Source organism: Anolis carolinensis, chromosome 2 (genome assembly GCF_035594765.1).
Source record: "Anolis carolinensis isolate JA03-04 chromosome 2, rAnoCar3.1.pri, whole genome shotgun sequence".
NCBI lineage: Eukaryota > Metazoa > Chordata > Lepidosauria > Squamata > Dactyloidae > Anolis > Anolis carolinensis.
This window is the reverse complement of record NC_085842.1, coordinates 214693472-214711745: the sequence shown is the minus strand read 5'-3', so window position 1 is coordinate 214711745 and position 18274 is coordinate 214693472. Positions and strand designations below refer to the sequence as shown.

At 38.0% G+C, this 18274-nt stretch overlaps 1 protein-coding gene across 1 annotated transcript in view; it reads right to left on the bottom strand.

The window, feature by feature from the left end:
* rbpms (RNA binding protein, mRNA processing factor) overlaps positions 1–18274 on the bottom strand; it is a 109880-nt gene that overhangs the window by 43379 nt on the left and 48227 nt on the right. Inside the window, exon 5 of the mRNA XM_008116633.3 lies at positions 3448–3601. Within this exon, the coding sequence (XP_008114840.1) occupies positions 3448–3601 (154 nt within the window). The remainder of the gene's footprint in view (positions 1–3447; positions 3602–18274) is intronic.

Here is an 18274-nt window from a genome sequence, read left to right as displayed (position 1 = left end):
AACACATTAAAACTAGGGAGTTCTTTTTCAAACACCCTGTATATTCAATCAACTGATGGACATTTTGGTACCAGCTAACTTCTCCTTCTTCCTGTGTCCTGGTAGTACTCCTCAAAGCTTCCTACCCCACTGCTTTATTTCAATGCCCTAAAATCAACTGCCTCCTGGAGGATAAAAACAATTCAGGTTAGGCATGATAAACAGTTAATCATTAGCTGTAGCAAAGGTGTTAGATAAACTGCTTTTAAAAATGGGTTGACTTTTTCTGTACCTGTTCCCACTCTTTGATATCCTTTTCAAGATGATGCGACTGAACAAGATCCAAATGCAGTTCCGTCAGAAAGACAAATAGGATACCAACAGATTCTGCTTTCAATCCCTTATATGGTCTGCTTTCTTCACTGTGCCATACACTAGTACTGAAATTTCCATTACGGCCCCAATAGTTAATGCCAGTTCAGACACCATCACTGTATATGTGAAGTATGTGTGTGTATGTATGTATGTGTAAAAAAGAGGTGCAGATAGAAGTCTGTCAGAACCAGTTCTTTCTGTTTATAGAAGCAAAATTAATAATCCAGCCTGGAAGGCATGAATGCAGCTTATAGTGTCTTCTTTGAGGACTGGAAAACAAACTACAGTTTTTCTTAATCTATAAGACGGTGAGAGTGAATATTAATCAGTTTCATCTCAATGCAGTCAGGTTTCTAAGTTGACAGAGGGTCCTGGTCCTCACCCTCTTTGAGGGTAATTAGCTTTACATTACTGCTCCTACTCCTCTTTGCCATCTCTGCTCAATAATGCTGGCCATGCTATTTGCAGTGAGTTGTGTTTGCAGAAGATAGGCATGGAGTTTTTAGAAACTGGACTTACCATCTCTCCACACACTTTTAATGTAACATAACCACACAACTATATGTAGTAGCTTGCTTTAAAGTCCATGTTTCAAGCTTCATCATACTCTGTTGAGGTACCGTAACTCAATAAAGAGAACCAAAACCTAAAGGTAAACAGAAATGCTGCCAAGGTGATCGTACTAATCCTGGTGCTGGTAAAAAGTTCTCTGACAAGATTGAATCTTTCTCCTCTCTGTCTATGGAGTAAAGAAGAAGTGAAGAACTACATTCCTCCTGATTCCTTGAGTGTCATCTTGACGCTTCTAGAAACAACCCAGGAAACATAAGTCCCACCTTGGTCTTTGGAAGGGGAAATGCCAGCCCTTTGTCTAAGAACGCAAAGACCCACCTGGAGCTAAGAAAATAATTATCATCTCAAGCATCCACACTTTGTCAGCCTCTGACCGAAGTGACATGAGAATACTTTTTTGAGCCTAATTTTCAAGTCTTGCATCCCTTCCCATTTATTTCTCATCAATAAAGTTATGATTTATATTCTCTGTGATTTAGTGTTATTTAGGAGCCCCTGGTGGAGCAATGGGTTAAACCCTTGTGCCGGCAGGACTGCTGACTGAAAGGTTGGCGGTTCAAATCCGGGGAGAGCAGGCGAGCTCCCTCTGTCAGCTCCAGCTTCCCATGCAGTGACATGAGAAAGCCTCCCACAAGGATGGTAAAACATCAAAACATCCAGGTGTCCCCTGGGCAACAGACAGCCAATTCTCTCACACCAGAAGCAACTTGCAGTTTCTCATGTCACTCTTGACACCAAAAAAAAAAGTTATTTCAGTATATCTTTTGAAGATATACTGTAGAGCAAAGCTTCTTGAATTATGGGTCAGGACCCCAAATGGGGTCACTATAACTGGATGTTGGGGTCACCTTCCTCTCTTTCAATCTCTCTCTCACACACATACACAGACACTTATCTCTGCTTACCCTTCTCTTTCACAAGCACATTTCGTTCTGCTTTCCTTTCTCTTTTGTGCAAGTCTCTTTCTGCTTTCCCCTTTCTCTCACATGTCTCTCTCTCTGCTTTCACCCCCCTATCCCTCTGCCTAACTTTCTCTTTTGTGTGTGTGTCTCTCTACCTTCCTTCCTTCCTTAAGGGGTTGCAAGTCCAAAAAGCTTAGGAACCTCTGCTGTGGAGCACAAGAGTAGAGAGTCCCATAAGGAGGGAAAACTAAAGCAAGCCTCTTCTCTACAGCCAGCTTTATTTCATCATCTTTGTCTCCCTAAGTGTATTGCCCAAACCACTGCTTCCACCTTTCTGCAAGTATTCCAAAGCACAATGGCAGCTGGAGGTGGAGGAGTATGGTATTTCCAGAGCAGACGGCTCAAGAGTTGCCTCTATGTGGAGCTGACAGACACTTGCATTTTAATTACACTAGAGAGTAAGTGTTTATGCTGTTGATTCTGAAGCAAGATAAACAGTAAAAAGTTGGCAAGAGCTAACACAAACAACCTTCCCCTCTGCCATTCATTCCTAAGGCCTGTGGTCATTCTTGGAGAGCGAATGCAATAGGCCTATAAATACACACAGAGCATCATAATCTTGCCGAAACATGTTGCCTAGGAGGAGTTTAGTAAGAATGCCAGGCCAGTGGGCATTTTCATGCATCCAGGATCTTTCTCTTGTCCCCCTACATAAAGGTTTCAGGACACTGCTCTGCTGGCTCTTTCAAGTTGGTGTCACAGACGTTTTCTGCTACCTTTGCCTCTGGCATTTCATCTTCTCCTCTTGTCTCACCGCTCCACTGACATTTAAGTCGTAAGCTGGAGTGGGGAGAGGACGGGACTATAAAGTACCGTGAAGAAGGATGGAAAATGTATTACTTATTTATCTATTATATAAACAAATATTATCCTTGAGCTTTCCAGGGGCAATTTCCCAACATATACATTGTATGGGCAGAAGGGAAGCCAAAGTTGGAGTGGGAAAGTGAGCAAATTCATTCTAGATTGGTTCAATAGTGAGATCTAGTATAATGTCAACTTTTTAACTTCATTTGTGTTCTTTAAAATACATTATAACTGTACCCTCAATTCGCTTCTGATATGATAAATAAGTAACAGTGACATAAATTTGAGATATGAGCACTCACATTAAAGTTTAATCCTTAATTAATAAGCTGTAGACAAATTGAGGTTTTTAAGAGAGCTGACGAGTCCTAAGTTTTTCTTTTTTACAGCATTAAAAAAAACTCTATAAACCTCTGTTCAGCAAGAAACAATATCAGTACAAAAGGTACAAGCATATGATTAAAATAACTGTCTTGGCTCCAGAGACAGCTATTCACTCATCCAACATATATGCTCCCTTCCAAAAACAAAAATTGAGTTTCTTTGTTTTTCAAAGTATATTCTTTATTAAGTCTTAATCAGATTTGGTCAGCGACCCAGCAAGAAAAAAGAACTTTTCTGCTAAAGCAACTGCTGTTTGGCAATCAACATACAAATGCGCTACCATTCGCTAAAGATGCAGCTCTTAAATTTGCTTACTGACCTGTAATGGAACTGGTGTGCACATACATACACACAAACACACACTTACATGGCTCCCTGGTGATGAATTGAGGTACAGTGTTGGGGGTAACTGGAGTGCTGGGATTTGGTGTTCCCACTAATTTATTCTTAGCCATCTTCGTGTTGGCCTTAGCAAACTCTAGCCGCAACGTCTGAGGAATTTCGGGGTCAAATCGGATTCCCTTTTGTAGAGAGAAAAAGAAGCAGAATCAGTCCCAGGCCTGCCATGAAAAAATTCTTTTTCAACATTGAACCTATTTACAATGTATTTTGCAGAGCTGAATTTGAAAAACAGAATAAAAATGCACGATACATAGCTCTTTCATATATTCAATATTTTTGGAATTCAGTCATTACTGGGTTTTGATCAAGTGCAGATGCTGAAGTTCCAGTGCAATTTCTTTTAGGCATTTAGAGAGATTTAGAGTACCAGATCCCTATAAAATAATAATAATATATGTATAATAATTATATGTATAATAATTAATTATACATCACAGTCCTAGACACTTGGGAAGTGTTCGACTTGTGATTTTGTGATATGAAATCCAGCATATCTATCTTGTTTGCTGTGTCATAATAAAATAATAATAATAATAATAATAATAATAATAATAATAATAATAATAATACTTTATTTACACCCCGCCACTATCTCCCATAGGGACACGGGGCGGCTTACAAAACAACACACAAAGATGCCATACATGAAATAACAAATAAAATAAAATACATCAACATGAAAACAATAATATCATTACATCAACTAGATAAATAAATTGGATAAAACAACCTCTATTAAAATAGAATCAGTTAAAAGATCCATGTAATCAATATAGCAGCCCAGCTGAATGCACAGAATGTAGATATAAAATGCTAAGTGATTGGCAACCAGTTCTGGCTACTGTCTAAACCAGTGGTTCTCAGGTGTTTTGGCCTACAACTCTCAGAAATCCCAGCCAGTTTACCAGGTATTAGGATTTCTGGGAGTTGAAGGCCAAAACATCTGGGGACCCACAGATGTCAACCACAGGTTGAGAACCACTAGTCTAAACGTTATCAAATGCCTACTAAAAAAACCAAGTTTTTAACACTTTCCTAAAGTGTTGTAGTGTATGGGCTTATCTAAGTTCCAGCATGCAATAGTAAAAAATGCACTCAAATTGCATCAAAAGGTACTATGATAACACAGTATCAAAATATGGCTGCAGTATAAAAGGAATTTACAAAGAGGAAGGGACATGAAATCCTCCTAAGAAATAAAAATTAACAAGAACTGCTACAAATAAATACACTGTTGGAAAACAAAGAACACACTCAAGGGGTTCAGTATAGTCTCCTCTGTAGAAGGTCCGACAGAAGTATGTTAAAACCATGGTTACGGTTACATTGTTCATAATGATGTTTTTAAAGATACCCAAGTCTAATAGCACAAAGAACTGTTTATTTTCTCTTTGTTTATTTGTGTAACTAGTTTTCAATTGCCATTTTTGAAAAGAGAAGTCCTCGTGAGGCAGTGTTAATAAAGCATAAGAATGCATTGCTGAAGAAAACTAGAGATGAAGTGTGAGCAAACAGGGTAATAAGGGACGGAAAAAGAAAAATTCAAAGTAAGAAAATGGGTGAGAAGAACCTCATACAGTCGTCCCTCCATATTGATGGTTTTTGTATCCATGGATTCAACCATCCATGGTTTGAAAATATTCCATAAAATAATCCCAAAAGCAAATGCTGATTTTGCCATTTCATACAAGGAACACCATTTTACTATATCATACATTAGGACTAGAGCACCCATTGATTTTAGTATCCAGGATTCAGGATCCAAACCCCAACAAGAACTATAAGCTATATTTCAGAGAAACGCAATGCCAAATCTCCTCTGAATAAATCTTCCCATAAAAACCTTATGACAGGGTCATATATATATGGCAGTGTAGACTCACATAATCCAGTTCAAAGCAGATAATCTGGATTACATGGCAGTATAGATCCAGCCTTAGAGCAGGAACAAGAGAGCAGCACAGAAACTATTCCTTAGGCCACTTCTACTTTAAGAAAAACTCTAACTAATTCAGGAATCCCACCATTGATAGATCCCCTATAACAGTCGTGAAAAAGTGATAAAGATATCCTGAGCTTTCTGAAAGTTAGTCAAAGATTTATTCTTAATCTTCAAAGTCAATTTGTACTATTCTGTTAGGTCACACATCTCCATCAATTGCTTTTCTTGTGCTGGAAAAATTGGCTTCTTTAATCTCTGAGTTTATACAGTTATTGTGGCAGTAATCATATACCACAAAGTTCTTCTAAATTTTCTTTCTAGATTAGTTTAAAACTCCAGTCTCACCTTAACAATATCTTCTGGCATCGGATATATTTGAGTCCAATACTTCTGAGCCTCTCTGCAAGACCACCACATGTGATAAAATGCCCCAATATTTACGAGATGTTTCCTTATAGATCTTTGAAAGTCTCTTTGGTGTCAAACACAAACTGTACATAATCTTACAAATGTTTTCTCTCAAAACACTAACTCAAAATAAATTTGAAATTCTTTGACTGCTATTATTCTATCTTGCAGATGATAAAGGTAAAGGTTTCCCCTTGACATTAAGTCTAGTCGAGTCCAACTCTAGGGAGTGGTGCTCATCTCCATTTCTAAGCTGAAGAGTCGGCGTTGTCCATAGACACCTCCAAGGTCACGAGGCTGGCATGACTGCATGAAGCGCCGAAAACATTTGCATGTTTCCGAACTGCTAGGTTGACAGGAGCCAGGACTAACAACAGGAACTCACCCCGTCCACAGATTTGAACCACCAATCTTCTGGTCAACAAGTTTTGCATCTTAGCGGTTTAATCCGCTACGCTACCATAGCCTCATAAGATGATACAAGACAACAATAACACCTTGTTTTAGTCAGCCTGCTGAATTCCTCAGTAAGATAAATTTGAAACCAGTTAATGTCTTGCTCAGAGTTTCTTACAGCCTTTGCCATAGTACAAACCTGGGTTGTAAATATTGTGACACCTTCCCTTAGCTTTCCATTCTAAACGTCCCAAAAATGTAGCCAAAAGCCTAAGAGTTTCTTGCTGAAGATCCCCAAACGGAAATCAACACAAATATACATCAGTTAACTAAGCTGATGTTTCCCTAGGCAAATTTTCAGAAAATGTGGTACCTTGGACAGAAATTATAAGTAAAGAGTAAAAGCAATTTCCCTAGTTCATCACAAAACATGAAAAATGTTGATTTTTTTAAAAATAAAAGAAATTATGCCAGGATACATTTTAGAGGAAGCTTTCATGTGGTCTCTAAAAGATTCAACGTATTGTTCTTTACTTATGCAAAGCTTACTTGACCTGGTTGTTTCATTTCACATGTGCATAATGTTAGTTTTGAATAAAACATTTGCTGGAATATGTTGAACTGCTCTTTTTTTATGGGATACAGAAACTTACCAGTATCCCACTGGTACCAAATTTTCGTTAATAGAAATAATGCCTAGGACTTCCTTAACAGGGGCACACCAATAATACAAATTGAGTTAAGAAATTGCACATGAATTAATAAAAAGGAGACTTAATTTAAATTGTTTTTAGATGAAACAATTGGCTTAATTTGTAATTTACTATTAATATTTCTCCATAATTAACTGATTATTAGCTTACAAAGGGAAGATATAAATGTAAAAATAATGGTAATTAATAATTAAATATTTTTATCGTGTCAGAAGCGACTTGAGAACGTACTGCAAGTCGCTTCTGGTGTGAGAGAATTGGCCGTCAACAGAGATGTTGTCCAGGGTACACCCGGATGTGTTATTCAGAGGCTTCTTTCATGTCCCTGCAAGATAGAGCTGACAGATGAGAGCTCACCTTGTCTCGCAGATTCAAACAGACAACCTTCAGGTCAGCAAGCCAACCTTCAGGTCAGCAGTTCACAAGGGTTTAACCCATTGCACCACCCTAGTTCCAATTAAATAATAATCATTTTTCTCCAAAGAAGGATTCTCCCATACAAAAACAACTGAAAAAGGAATTCAGTGCAGTAATAACAGTAAATATGGCTCACACTATCCAAATGAAGATTACAACGACTATTGATCCAGTTTAAAATACTGTATATATTTTTGTGTCCAATTAATTTTTACTAAAAAGGTGTTTTTGAAAAAGTAGGTGTTACATGAATTTTGTTCATAATGGATCATCACATAGTATAACAGTTTGGTTAATTCTAAGGTTAAAAGGTGTTAAACCAGCAAGTGGTATGGACCACTTGAAAAGCATGGGTTTTCTTTGTATCCAGGAGTCCCTCCGGTTTTATACATTGGATGCAACATAGTGGTGCCTCATCTCTCTTAGGAAAATAAATTCTGAAGGTCCTATGTTAGGATCCATATGGGGATCAACAAACTATAGAAAGTGGGAGAGCAGAAGACAAAGTTAGAAGGAAGAAGGGAAAAGTGAATGCGAGAGAAGGGGCTTTGATGAGGTTACCTTTTCTTTCCAAAGTACAATCATGAGTGTGAGGACTTCAATAATGAGACAGATTTTTTCACCTTTATTTTGGTAAGCCTTTTAATGTACTACCGTGATTCTCCCAAAATAAGACAGTGTCTTATATAAATTTTTGCTCCCAAAGATGCTCTAGGTCTTATTTTCAGGGGATGTCTTATTTTTCCATGAAGAAGAATTCACATTTATTGTTGAACAAAAAATTTTTGAACATTTATTATGTAGTGTACAGTAGCTGTCATCACAAACCAGCATAACCAGACAAACTCTGAATTCTATCAAGAATTTCTTGTTACTACCACTATTTCCATGTACAACTATCTATGGTACATACATTTACCGATCCTGCATGCTCTGGTGTTCTGTTCAGCGGGCATGCTTCCAAACAAAAACTTTGCTAGGTCATACTTTCGGGGGAGGCCTTATATTTAGCAATTCATCAAAACCTCTACTAGGTCTTATTTACTGGGGATGTCTTATTTTAGGGGAAACAGGGTAATATAAATCTATACACGAACTTACAATTAATTTAATTATTGTGCCCTCCTTTCAGTGTAAAAGCAACTGAATCACAATTTTACCATACTAAGAGTTATATACATGTTCATATTTCCCCAATAGTTTTAATGGACGTTAATATCTACCTATAGTGGACTTTGTAAGTTTAAGACATTTTCATGATTTCTCATAAATACTTGGTGATGTAGGTGAAACAATAAAATATGACAGGTTTGAAAATGGAGCCTTTTAGAAATCCCTAAATACCTTTCTTAAACCTGGAGATAGGGGAAGTAATATCTGTCAACAAAGCATACAAATATATGTTTGAGATGGAACCAGAGTTGCAAGAAGCAAGTCTATATAGGGAGAAATTATCACAATTTCATAATTCTATTAATGTTGGCCCCAAGAACAGCACACCCACTAAAGACACAAAGTTGGTATTTGGGTGTATTGTTTCCGCAGGTCAGTTTGCACTGTAACCAACAGGACACCCTGGAATGTCAAGTACTTTGGGCAAAGAGAGGGATACAGATTGATGTCTTGAATTCAATTAATAACCACAGAGGGGAGGAAGGTAAACAAGAGCTATGAAATGTGAATCTGTAGGCGGAGAGAGCTCTAGAAATTAAATATTTGGAGAAAGCTTGTGGGGGGAACGAGGCAATAAATTAAATGTGAATTCTTTGCTCTCGTTTTTAATTAAAAGTGCAAACAGTTAGGTCAACTAGGCTTCCCAACTGATGAAATAAGCTGGAGACAAAAACCAGAGTTCATGAAGGCTGTGAAAAAATAGCTTTGAAGTTCTATTAAGTTACGACAGAAAAAGAGGGGCTAAAGGTTCAGCCATCAGGCTTAGTCTGGGAAATTCAACGTTATCTGAGCCTTTGATTCGGAATCCAATCTGTACATTGTGGTAAAGGATGGGAGGGGGAAGTGTTCTCCCAGTGAAAAAGCGACAATACTGAAAAGCCCTTTTTAGTGGGATTTAAAAATGTTGACAACCAAAGCTGTACACTCAAGATATTTCTCTATATGCTACCCAATTATGTAAATTTTCATCTTCAGTGGAACATGGGCCAGAGATTGGCCCAGCTAAAAAAGGACAAGATCTGTAATAAATAGATTTGCGAGTTGACTATCCTGGCAAGGAATGCTTCCAAAGGATTTTTATTTATTTATTTTGTCAGAAGCCAACTGAGAATACAGTTATAATGTATATAAATGTATCACTTTGAATGCGATTTCCTGCTTCTTGCAGGGGGTTGGACTGGATGTCCCATGCGGTTTCTTCCAATTCTACTATTCTACGATTCTATGAAAAAACACAAACAAAGTTAAAAACTTGGCATTATACTAAATTTCCTTTAACCAGAAGCTGGCCACTATCGGTGCCTCCGGTATTGCTGTAAAGAAGGTCCTCCATTGTGTATGTGGCAGGTCTCAGACTGCATTGTAGTAAGTGGGCTGTGGTTTACTCTTCTCCACACTCGCATGCCGCAAAGTCCACTTTGTAACCCAATTTCTTAAGATTGGCTCTGCATCTCGTGGTACCAGAGTGCAGTCTTGTTCTGTGCCTTCCAAGCTGCCCAGTCGTCTGTGTGCCCAGGAGCAAGTTTCTCATCTGATCTCAGCCACTGATTGAGGTTCCGGGTTTTAGCCTGCCACTTTTGGACTCTCACTTGCTGAGATGTTTCTGTGTGTGTCTCTGTAGATTTTAGAAAGCTATTTCTTGATTTAAGGTGTTGGTTTGCTGACTGATATCCAAACAGAGGAAGGGCCGGAGATGTCAGTGCCTTGTCCTTTCATTATTGGCTGCCACTTCCCAACGGATGTCTGGTGGTGCAATACTGGCTAAACAGTATAATTTCTCCAGTGGTGTAGGGTGTAGAATTCCTGTGATAATGCAACATGTCTCATTAAGGGCCACATCCTATGTTTTAATGTGGTGAGATGAATTCTACACTAAGCATGCATACTCAGCAGCAGAGTAGCAAAGTGCAAGGGCAGATGTCTTCACTGTATCTAGTTGTGACCCCTAGGTTGTGCTAGTCAGCTTTCATATGATATTATTTCTAGCACCCACTTTTTGCTTGATAGTCAAGCAGTGCTTCTTGTAAGTCCAGAGTAACTCCCAAGTATTTGGGAGTGCTGCAATGCTCCAGTAGGATTCCTTCCCAGGTAATCCTCAGAGCACAAGATGCTTGGCTGTTCTTAAGATGAAAAACATTCCAAAGGATGCCAAGTGAGGACAAAACAAGAAGGGAATACAGTCCACACTTTGAATGCAGAGCTTCTCCAATTCAATGTGAGGCATCTCTGTATAGGATAACATAGAAAGTAAGTCTTCTGGCTCAGCATCTAGACAATCATGGTCAGCAAAGAGAAGTCTGTCTTGGACAAGATGGACACAGAAACTGAATTGACATACTTTTAAAAAAATGTATTCAATTTTTCAAGTGCGTTACATAAGAAGGGGGAAATACAATCAGTGAGCAGGGAGGGTATGACAAGGAAAGAGGGAATGGAAACTGGGTATCTAAGTTCTAGGGACTGGTATGGTCATAAGGAAAGGAAAAAAGGAGGAGGGGAAAGGTTTCAGGGTATAGGGTATTTTGGTCTTCTGTTCTTTGTTCTTCATGTTGGCATTATTCTGTTAAGTTTATTCTTTTCAGGGTTTTCTAGATTCATCCGTATTTGAATTCGCAGGAACTCTTTAGTTATTTTCTAGACCTTTGTCCCCCGTCCCCCCCCCGTATTCTTCATATCCCTTCCAGTCTGTTGTTTTTAATATTTTTCCTTTACTTTCTTTTAGCAGGAAGGTCAATCTGTCCATATCACAGATTTCATCTATTTTTTCTAGCCATGGTTCTTTTGATGGTATTTCTTGCAATTTCCAATATTTTGCATAGGTCATCCTTGCAGCCATCATGATGTAAGTTAGTAAGATGTCGTCATTCTTATTCAAGTCCTTTATACTTTCAGTTAGTCCTAAAAGATAATACAGTGTTCCCTCACTTATTGCTGGGGTTAGGTTCCAGGACCACCCGCAATAAGGGAAAATCTGCAAAGTAGGGACACTATATTTATTTTAATATTTATACATTATTTTAGTAGTTATACACTATTTTAAGTCTTTATCAACCAAGTGTGTGTTGATAAATCGCCTCTTTCTCCTCCCATTGCCGCTTGGGCTCCTTTTCTCTCCCTTCGGCTTCTTCTTCCTCCCTTCCTTAGGCTGTAAATTGTAATTTTTTACGATTTATTTATTTATTATTTATTTATTACAATATTTATATCCCGCCCTTTTCACCAAATAGGGGACTCAGGGCAGCTTACAATAAAACACACATATAAAATTGTACAATAAATTGTGAATCAATTAAAAAGTTATTAAATTACATCAGACTATTTATAATAGCCTTTTAGAATTAATTGAAAAACTGCGAAACAGCGAATCCACGAAAAGTGAACAGCAAAGTAGTGAGGGAACACTGTACTCTGACTTCATCGGAAATGTCCTATTTAATATTTTTTGTGTCTCGTGTATTTGTCTCCAGTATTTTAACGTTTCCAGACAGATCCACCAAGCGTGGTAAAATGTTCCTTCTTGGGTTTTTTTTTTTTTTGCATTTCCAACATAAATTTTGGGCATTTTTGTACATTATTCCATTTTTCCGGTGTAATGTACCAACGATGGAACATTTTCATCCAATTCTCCTGAAGGTCTGTAGAGTATGTATATCTTAATTTCTTGTTCCATATTTTCTCCCATTCAGCCAATCTCATTGTGTATCCAAAATTTCTTGCCTATTTTATCATACAATCTTTGATTTCTTTTGTCTCCGTGGACCATTCTAAAATCTTATTATATATTTTCGTAATATCTTTCTTGACATTTTGTAGGATTTTATCCCAAAAGTTTTTTGTTTCATTAAATCCTATCTTCTTGTCTTTTATGTATTGCTCCTTTATTTGTGCATATTGGAACCATGAGACTTTATTGAATTTTTGTTTTATTTCCTCCTGTGATTTTAATTTGTAAGTACCGTTCTTCTTTGTCAATAATTTTCTTATTCGCTTCTAGTGGGGAAATCCACATGTGTGTTTTTGTATAGAATTTTAAAAATAAATTTCCCAAATTTTTATGATCGAGGATCGTATAAAGTGGTTACCATTTTTTTTTCTATTTTTCTTTTATCGTACCAAAGGTATGCAGGTACACTTAACATACTTTTTGAGGCACCTTCAATATTTCTAGGATTATAGTTCCATGCAGGCAAAAGAAGGACCAGTCAATGGCATATGTAAAGCTTCTGGAAACCTGGTGGCCTTACCTCTCTGAATATTTAATTACAATTTTTATTAATCAAAGGAAAAATAAATATCTGAATAGTGATTCCAAACAAAACTGGAAGATGAAATTGTATTGCTTAATCAACAAAATGGAGGGAAATTATAGGTACTGAATTTTGAATCAGGCCATCCAAACAATTAAATCAATGTATTAAAACAAGCTGATTGGGGTGGGTGGGAAGTGGGGAGTTGAGGGAGGGGGGATTTAAGGGGAAACTAACTGATCTATATTGACGTACAAACTGAAGCAGACCTCTCTCAGACTCATCTTAGGGTCCCAGAATATTATTAACAACACCCATTGGCACACATCAGATGTAATGGGGAAGCAGACCTCTCTCAGACTCAGCTTAGAATCCCAGAATAACTATTGTTAATAATATTAACACCCATTGGTACACATCAGCTGTGATGGGAAAGCAGCCCTCTATCAGTACCTGCTTATTGTTACGCAGACGAAACGAAAGGAAAATGAAAGCAAGCATGATGATTGTGAGGCTTTCTCTTTCGTGTCGCCTTTTGTTTAGTCTGAAAATGGCATCTTTCGTTTAGTGCATCTGAATGGACAATACTAAACAAATAGACGAATGAAACAGATGAAACAAATACTGCGCACATCACTACTAGAAGGTAGTTTGCTTCTCCCTCCAATTACTATCAGGCCAGTATTTCACTGACCTGCTATGTTTCTAGATGCAGAGAATCAGCCTCCAGATCAGAGAAACATTTGAATAGACAAGATGTAATGGTGTACTCCAGGGAAAGAAAGCTTCACTGCTTGGATGTGCTGGATGTGATTGTCTTACCAATCCTCAACAAAGCCTTTGAAGCAACCATGCTGGAAAAAATTAATTTTGCATGTCTTGATTGCAGCTAACCTCAAGTGGTACCACACACACGCACATTAAAACTAGCATTGCATTGTGTAACATGTATAGTAAGTATCCTAAGGTGAAGCTTATTTTAAAACAAACCCCAGCAGATATGATCTTTAGTGGGCCTTCAGGTCGTCTTCTTAATCTCAAGTCAGAAAAAGACAGCACCCAGAAACCAGCAAGAGTAATAAAAAGTCTGAAGAACTAAAAACCTAAACTCCCCCAGAGTCTAAGCCATTTAACAAAAACAACTCCAGTTTCTTGTTCCAAATTAAAGTTCCAACATCATTTTAAAACCTCAAAAGTTTAAATGACCTAATTTGTTTGGCAGTGCAAGCTGGGGCCATAAGCTTGAGAGCAAGTCGCATTCCTAAAACATCTTTAGCATCAGCACCATATAAGGTAGTGTATATCCTGCTCTGCTCTACTCTGATCCCTGGAGATTAGCAGAGCCAAAAAGACACTGTACATAAAAAATGAAGGCCAAGAAACAGAGTGAGAAACTGGAGTACTTACTGCAAGCTTTTATCAGAGTCTAAAGTGATTACTGCCTGAACTTAAGAGAGTATTTTACTCTAGAGAGTCATCAATAATTAGGTTAACTCTATACATGCGATGATTACATTTTCCAGAACTCAGATACACACATACATGACAAAGTAGTACATTTTAATGCATCTGAGCTAACTGCTCCTCTCCTTAGAAATGCTTCTTCTTTGTCCAGGTGTGATTCGTTTTTATGGAAATAAGCTCTTCATAAGCTTAGAGATCGTCTTTCTTATTCCGGATTCACTGAGTTGGTTAACATAGTTGGCAATAAGCAAGGTGGGTCATCTTGGTTTCTGATTCCTGACTCACAATGCTTTGTTAATAATTGGCCAGAATATTGGCTTACTCCTAATGTTGATAGCCCACTGTCTGGTTGCTCCTGCTTTGCTCCTCTTCCCAATGGGAGTGATTAAACAAACCCAGGGAGCCCTCACTCCCCATAACTAGAATTCTGATGTGTTTATAGCAGACACAACCACCCAATGGGCAATCAACATTAGGAATAAGTCAATATTCTGGCTATCCATTAAGAAAAGAATCAGATGAATAAGATCTAGTACTATTCAAAGGTACTATCTATGTACCTTCTTGTGATGCTGAGAACTGGTTCACACATTGACACCACTGGATAAAATGTCAAGAAATGAGTGCTTAGCAGACATATCCAGTACAGAGCTTTAGTTCATGTTTCCTTACACCAAGGGTGAGAATTGTAGTTTTCCAAGATGTTGGATTACAATTCCTCTCAGCCCCAGCTACCACAGCCTATGGTAAGGAATGATAGGACATGTAGTCTAACAATAGATGGACAGTCACATGATTCCCTCATCTTACGTTATCTCAAAACACAGTCTTTTTAAGAGGAAGATTATACCACCAATGTTTAGTTGAATAAGTGATAAAGCAACAAGGTACCATGTATGTGTGAATTAGCCCACAGATTGGTAACACACAAGCAATTTTTCTAGCGCATGGCAGTTGTACTTTATACAGCTGTCTAAATTCATCACTGGGCTTGGAAGTGAAAAATCGATAAGTTTTCAATTCTGTACCAGGCAAAATCCTTATACATGATGACATTGAAAAACAAAGGCATCCAAGCCACTTGTGCTTTTCATTTGGAATTCAGTGGTCCGGAGTCAAAGAAATCCACTCATGTGTAAGATGCACTGAAATTAATGGATCGTAAAACCACTTGGGTCTTTACTCAATCGCATGGCAAATTTGTCCCATCTTGTATACTAACATCAAGCAAATCCTGAACACAGAGTACGTATCAGCCTGAGAAGCAACAGATAGAAAATACAATTGTGGAGGGAAAAGAGGAAAAAATAGAATCATTACAAAAATCACCAACAAACAAAACTGTATACTAAGATAGTTGCCCTGTGTCATATTTCTACACGTGGTGAGAATGTCCCAATAGTTCTGAATTTTGGAAAAAGATATTTCAGAGAATAAGTCAAATTACAAACCAAGCAGTTCCAGATAATCCTAAAAAGGACCCTTTTCCATTTTGTGTGGCAAATATGAAGCATTACATTAAAAAGATTTTTTTTGGTTTTGATCCAAGACTGATAATAGTTCAGAATTTTTGGGGGGGGGGGGGGGGGCTGGAGCACCTCCCCACTGAAGCCTGGTATAGAAATAATTAGGAAATTGTACTCATGGAAAAGCTGGCATTTACTGTAAAACGATAATAAAAATAATGAGTCACAAATAAGCTTCTTTTCAATATGGCTTCTTTTTATTAACGTCATCAATGATAGCAGGGAGTTTCTATCTCCTCCACGGTCACATCTGGACCTATGGTGAGAAGCTTCAGTTGAATGATAAATTAATTGTTATCTTCTCATGCTGTGAACCTATACATTAAAGATTTCATATAAACTTTGCAAATCCTTCTTTGGGGAAAACAATATACAGTGCCTGGTGTGTTTATTTGTTTTGTTAAAAAAGTTATATTCTGTCACTTTGTCATATGTCAATAAAATCAAAAATATTGAAAAAGCATGCAGGTATTTATTTTTTTTAAAACTGCAACAATTCAATTTTATATAATAAAAGGGAGACATTATTTTCCTAGGAAACAAAACTATGCATTTCTGTTGCCTAGCAAATAAAAATGTGTTGAGTGGCACCTGACCGCATACAAGCAGGCCACTGGCTTTGGAATGTAAAATGCCCTTTTAGATTAAACACAAACCAGAGGAAACTCCTAGGAAGCAGAACTGATCACTGTGCACTTTCCTGCTTAGCAAGAAACTAATACCAGACAGCCAGTCAACAGCAATAATGCTCATATGTAGTAGAATTGAAGCTGAAAAGAACAAAAAGACTGTATACAGAAGTCCTCAAAACCATCTACTACAGATTTATCTACAGAAATCATTATGTGCAGGATTTGACACTATACAGGAAGCCTTCCAGATTAATAACATACTGCTAACAGAAGGCATAGCACTTCCTGTTCAAGTTATGTACCAGGCTGTTCATATTCCATCCACACACAGATTTTAGCATTTTGTGGATATTTCAACCTTTCCTTTGGGTGCACCAACATGGTAGAACGAATGCAATTTGACACCACTTGGCTCAATGTTATTTGGGAGTTGTTGTCTAGTGAGGCACCAGTCCTCTTTGGCAGAGAAGGCTTAAGACTTTTATAATTCCATAGCACGATTCCATAGCACTGAGCTTTGGCAGTTACATTGTGGTCCAACCGCATTAGTTCTACAGTGTAGATACACCCTTTTGAGACAGTGGTATTATCTTCTGGCCTTTGCTTCAGAGGAAGACACCTGAGTGGCATTGTGAGGATAAAATGGGGGTTCCTTTGCTCTAAACCAGTGGTTCTCAACCTGTGGGCCTTCAACTTCCAGAAATCCTAACAACTGGTGAACTGGCTGGGATTTCTGGGAGTTGTAGGTCAAAACACCTGGGGACCCACTGCTCTATACTATTCTTTGTCCCATCCCATGAAGAGCAAAAGCACAATTACATACACACACATACACACCCAAGATATGCAGTGCAAGTTTACTCAATCTGTATGACATATATGGGTTGCAAAATTCAAGTTTCTTCTGCACAGTATTTCCTTTGTTCACTGCACACAATACATACACCTTCGGTTATGCAAACCTGATGGTAGATAAATCTTGACTCAATTCAGAGCTGTTTGAAAGGCATAACAACATATCATTCCTGCTTGTCCAGGCGGGCAATTCACTCCTCAAAATTGTGGCAAAATAGCTCAAGGCTGAAAAGACACGGAGTTTCGGGTAAAATACCTCTGGGGGGTGCTACCTTGTTGGTAACAGTCCCTTCTGAAAGTGCTCACCACAAATGCAAAACAAGCTGTTTAGTTTTTGGACCAAATTCTTGAAGTGTTACCTATGGAAATGCAAGCATATTTCACTGGTGGAAAGAATTCCTGTTGAGGTACTCCTAGCACTTGCATTCCTGGCAGCTTTATTTTCAAGACTTCTCAAGTATATTCCAGAGCTTCATTTTTAGCAATTTGGTACATGATTAACATGTTCAACGCAAGTGATCCATGGGACAATATGTACTTGACTGAAAAGACAAGATTAATCAGAGATGACTCCCCTTCCTCTCAGAAAGCCACAAAAATTTAGATCACGTTATTAAAACTGGAAATCTTCCACTATTTTCTGCAACACTAGTTCAAGGTATTTGGATTTCTACTATTCAAGCCAAAACTGGAGCATCTAGGGGAAGCCAATTCTTTGGCTGTGTATGGATGTCTGAACATAATATTTCTCCTAGAAAAGCCTTTAAATGTTCGTTTCTCTTCCCAGGACACACAAACGTATCTGCAGAAATACTCCTCTGAATCACAGATGATTCTGAGGCACATTCTCCAATCTTCACTCACCAGATATGTTAAGCTTTATGAAACATTTCACAAACTCCAAGTACAGACCCGTATAAGTTCAGTAATGTGAAATGCAGACTAAGATCTGTGGTGGACATCTACGAATCTTAACCTCCTTTAGGAAATTCTGACTGAAGAGCTTGAGGGTTCCCTAG